The sequence below is a fragment of the Myotis brandtii genome, unplaced genomic scaffold, assembly GCF_000412655.1.
Source record: "Myotis brandtii unplaced genomic scaffold, ASM41265v1 scaffold79, whole genome shotgun sequence".
Taxonomy (NCBI): Eukaryota; Metazoa; Chordata; class Mammalia; order Chiroptera; family Vespertilionidae; genus Myotis; species Myotis brandtii.
Genome location: NW_005371173.1, coordinates 2,521,903 through 2,526,750, shown reverse-complemented (window position 1 = coordinate 2,526,750; position 4,848 = coordinate 2,521,903). Strand labels below are relative to the sequence as shown.

Here is a 4,848-nt window from a genome sequence, read left to right as displayed (position 1 = left end):
CGCGATTTCTGCATGGCCTCAGCGAGCTGGGCTGGGGGGTGCTGGAACCGACAGCCACAGGGGCGCCCGGGGGATGGCGCCTGGAAGATGAGTCCTGGGGGGCCGGCGCCCTGCCTTTCTGCTGCCCGCCCGCCTTCAGCCTGCGCTACCCAGAAGGTCACCAGGGCGGCCTGCTGGCAATTGCTCCTCGGGGGCTATTTTTAGGGCCCCCGGCTCCAGTTTCGAGGGAGCTGTGGAGGGAGGGGGCAGCAGAGGAGGGGACTTGAACTCCACTCCGCTCCTTCCCTCCCTCCAGGTGCCCCCAGACCCTCACCAAGTTTAACCGAGTCCCAGCCTCCTCCCCCATGGTGTGTCTGCGCCCAAGCCCACTCGGAGGAGTCGGGTTACCCTTGGGCTCGATCCCATTTCCCTTCCTCCCTCCCCGCAGGCCCCAGATTCCCAGCTGGGAGAGGGACAGGAGGTCTTGGGTGAAGTGTCTGAGCGGCAGATGGGAAGGAAGGCCCGGCGAAGGGGAGCGACAGCCAGACAAGAGGGAGCAGAGGCCTCCGCAGCCTCCATGACCGTGTGGTAAACAGCAAGACCAGGAGCAGGGAGTAGGGTGGATTCTGGCTCCCAGCGGGTCCTGCCTGCGCTCGCTGGGTGACATCAAGCCTCTCTCAACCTCCAAGTCCTCATCTGTAAAAATGGGTAGTTGAACAGGTTTGCAATAGGCAGAGAGGAGAAGGAAGGAACAGCATGGCCGAAATCAGAACATGATGAAAGCAGATGATGTGTTCTAGGAATCAGAGGAGTTTGGAAGGACTGAACTGCAGTGGGGAGGGTGAGTGGAGGTGGGAAGTGGGGCCTGACCCAGGGAGCTTTGCTTGCTAAAGTCAGTCTCCTGATGACAGTTGGGTGCCACTGCCGGGTGCTAAGCAGCAGGATAACATGGCCAGAGCTGTGTTGTAGAAGAATCCCTCCGGCAGCCACAGTGTGGAGGGTGGATTGGAGGTGGGAGAGTTGGAGGCCAGTTAGAGCAGTGGTTCTCAAAATAGGCACCTGTACAAAGTACAGAGAATCAAGCTCCACCCCCAGAGATGCGGGTTCAGTAGGCAGTGCTGGGAAGGTCCGGAGTCTGCACATTTAACTAGTGTCCCAGGTGACTGATGCATCTAAGGGTTGCACTTTGAGAAACATCAAGATAGGACATAACCGCTTTTATGTTTTATTTATTTATTTATCATTTTAAAATTCCTGCTGGCAAATTCTTTTTTAAATATTTTTTATTTCTTTTTAGAGAGAGAGGAAGGGAAAGGAGGAAGAGAGAGAGACTGATCGGCTGACTCCTACACACCCCATACCTGGGACCCAGCCCAAAATCCACATGCCTCTGACCAGGAATCGAACCTGCAACCTCTTGGTGCACCAGATGATGCCCTTCAAACTAAGCCACACTGGCCAGGGTGGGACATAACTGCTTTTAAAAGTCCGACTGAGACTTTTGTGCTGGAACAGTTTTGTATCTTGACTGTGGTGGTGGTCACATGGGTCTACACATGATAAAGTTGCATAGAACTAAATGCATGCACATGTGTGCATGCACATGCACACATATACACAAATCATATATATAAACCTGGCAAAATCTGAAGAAGGTGGGTGAACTATATCAATGGCAATTTCCTGTTCTGATCATGTATTATAGTTATGCAAGATGTTACCATTGGGGGAAACCAGATGAAGGGCATACAGGTTATCTCTGTATTGTTTTTCTGTGTTGTAACCACATGTGAGTTTACAATGATCTCAAAATAAAAAATATTTTTTAAAGTCCAGGTGAGGGGCCCAGGTCTGACCTTGAGCCCTGAGGGATAAGCCTGGGAAGGCAGAGAGGAGCCACAGGAGGAGCCCTGAGTCATTTGCAGATGGAGAAAAGTACTCTCAGTGTCGCCCCCTTACCCCACGTCTTCATTCTGGGAGACCAAAGTCAAAGTGTGCTTGTGTGTGTGTTCATGGACAGGGGAAAGAAGAAACAATTTAAATAGTGAATTTTGTCCATAGAGATTAAAAGCCTTGAGGAATGAAAATTTTGTTGTTTGCATACATTAAAGCTTACTCTTTGTACTGTGCAGTTCTCGGGTTTTAAAAAATGCAGAGAATCATGTATCCACTACCCCAGGACCTTACAAAACAGTCTGATCATCCTAAATATTTGCCTGAGCATCCCCTTTGTAGTCAAACATGCCCTCTGCATGCAACCACTGATGATAAATTGAATTTTTAACTGTAAACTGAATTGTTAAAATGTAGAGGCAAGACATTGCAAGCAGTTGGAACATCAAGAACAAAGGACTAGAAACTGTTTTTCAAAACCAATAACCCAAAGCCACCTAGCACTGTGCCTCAATGATTTGTGTAGAATGCAGTAGATGGTCTGTAAATGTTGGCTGGTTGGTTGGTTGATTAGTTGGTTGAATCATGAACTGTGTGATCTTGACATCTCTAAGCCCCAGTTTACTCATCTATAAAATGGGGGTGATCCAACTCAGGGTTTATTCATTCATTCAACAAATTCTTGAGTTCCTACTATGTGCCTGGCACAGTTCTAAGCACTAGGAGTATAGCAGTGAACAAAGCAGACAAGTATTCCTGCCCCTGTGTTGCTTATATTTGTTGCTTATTTCTTCTTTATAAAGAAACTAGAGGCCTGATGCATGAAATTCATACAAGAGTAGGCCTTCCTTCCCCCGGCTGCCAGCACCAGCTTCCCTACAGCACCTGGGGGAAGGAATGAAGAGTGACAGCCTTCATCCTGTTCCCTTGCAGCCCCCCGTGTTGTCAGGTCTAATTAGCATATTATGCTTTTATTATTGTAGATAATAAAGATTTTTAGAAGAAGATAAGTGCTGTGGAAAAATGGAACAGGGTATGGAGATAGGAATGTGGTAGGGTGGTTAGAGCTCGATGATTGCTCATCAAGGCATTGGAGCAAGGCTGGGGAGGGATTTCATCAGTGTGGGGATCATTGCCTTTGAGGTCTGACTCTGAGTCTAGGATTCCTACTCCTGGGTGAGGAAGCAAATGGCACAGATATCCAGGTAGGACTGCTCCAAGCAGAGGTGGCCTCCAAGAGGAGCCAGGAGACCAGTGGGGCTGAACAGAGACATGAGGTCAGACAGCCTAGCACCTTGTAGGCCATGGCACTTTTATTCCTAGTGAACCAGAAAGTTATCTCAGAGAATTTTGAGCCAAGGAATTACATGATCTGACTTAGGTTGTTGTGATGGCTTTAAATTATTATATTAAATATTAACATGAATATTAACTATTTATAAAGGGCCTGGCACAGAGCCTGGAACATGGCTTGTGTGTCTCCTGTTCGAATAGTCACAATATGGGCATGCATTGATGCACAAGCAGGGGTGTGTGGGCCTGGGTAGGGAAGGCACTGACCTGTTCCAGTTGCTGGCGCCCTCTCCTGGAGCAGCCTGCACTAGCTGTGACAGCAAGAAGCCATCATTCTGGCCAGGCCTGTCACCCAGGGCAGCTGTCTGCAAGGTGCTCATCTGTCCCCCAGAATGGGCCCCACAGTGCCCTGCGGCCTGGCGCCAGGCTGGGTGTGTGCTGCCAGTCTGCCCTGACTAGCAATCACAAGCCTATGGTGTCATGGAAAGAGATCTGGGCTCCGGAGGCCAAGGAACCTGGGGCCTGGTCCTCCTCTGCTACGGATATGGGCAGTTCACCCCACCTCTCTGGGCAGTGGGGAGCTTCCTCTTACTCATAATGATATACCACGTGCCCGGAACATGGTAAAGGCTCAGTAAATGTTGGTTGAATCAGTGAATGAAGGGGGGGCCATGGGCCTTTCTGATAAATATTTAATTTAGAGCAGCAGTTCTCAACTTATGGGTTGCGACCCCTTTGGGGGTCGAACGACCCTTTCACAGGGGTCACCTAAATACATCCTGCATATCAGATATTTACATTATGATTCATAACAGTAGCAAAATTACAGTTATGAAGTAGCAACGAAAATAATTTTATGGTTGGGGGTCACCACAACATGAGGAACTGTATTAAAGGGTCGCAGCATTAGGAAGGTTGAGAATCACTGATTTAGAGAAAAGCAAATAAAAGTGCCCAGTGGGTATTCATTCAACAAGTACTTAAATATTTAATGAGCACCTTCTATGGACCAAGCACTCTTATGGGCACCAAGGATACAGTTAGTGAATAAAAACCTTGCCCTTGGGTAGCTGACATGTTAGGTGTTGAACCAAAGGTCACGGATGTATTTGCATATGTGTCCGGGGCAAGCTCGTGGTGAGAGGAGGACGAGAAAGCGGTGAATGGGTGTGATGCATTGTCTCAAGGGCCTGGGAGGGTAGCCAGAGTGGACAGACAGGGTCAGAGAGTGCCCACTGCGGCCTCAGTTCCTGGCTTAGGGATATATTTGCCTCCACAGTCCCTCCTACTCCTCCAGTTGGTCTGGAACTGGTCCCATGGCTCTAGTGGGAAGCTGTCAGTCTTCTGTGAGCCCTCTTATTTCTCAGTGTTCAGAGTCTTGAAGGAGGAGATGCCAAGTGCCCCCAGCATGAGACCCAGATCTTCTTTGGTTTATTTTTGTCCATTCTCTAGGAGCACCGCACCTGTCTCCCCAACCCCTAACTTCCTTGGGTCACTGTCCAGCTCCCAAGGAGGCAGACAAAGCCGAGGGCTCAGAACCAGAATTACTAGTCCCAGGAGGACTCTGCTCAGAGAATGCATCCCTACTGTGGGACACAGGGTGGGTCTGGGTCTCTTCTCTTCTCTTCTCTTCTCTGAGTACAAGTGTGTGGTCATCACAGGACACAGATGTGTGCTGAGAAG

The 4,848-nt window shown here is 49.1% G+C and overlaps 1 protein-coding gene across 1 annotated transcript in view; it reads right to left on the bottom strand.

Moving 5' to 3' along the window:
• LOC106724280 (striated muscle preferentially expressed protein kinase-like) overlaps positions 1 to 3,545 on the bottom strand; it is a gene marked incomplete at its 3' end in the record, with an annotated part of 17,276 nt that extends 13,731 nt beyond the window's left edge. Inside the window, exon 1 of the mRNA XM_014531005.1 lies at positions 3,433 to 3,545. Coding sequence (XP_014386491.1) covers positions 3,433 to 3,545 — 113 coding nt within the window. The remainder of the gene's footprint in view (positions 1 to 3,432) is intronic.
• Positions 3,546 to 4,848: the final 1,303 nt, after the last annotated feature.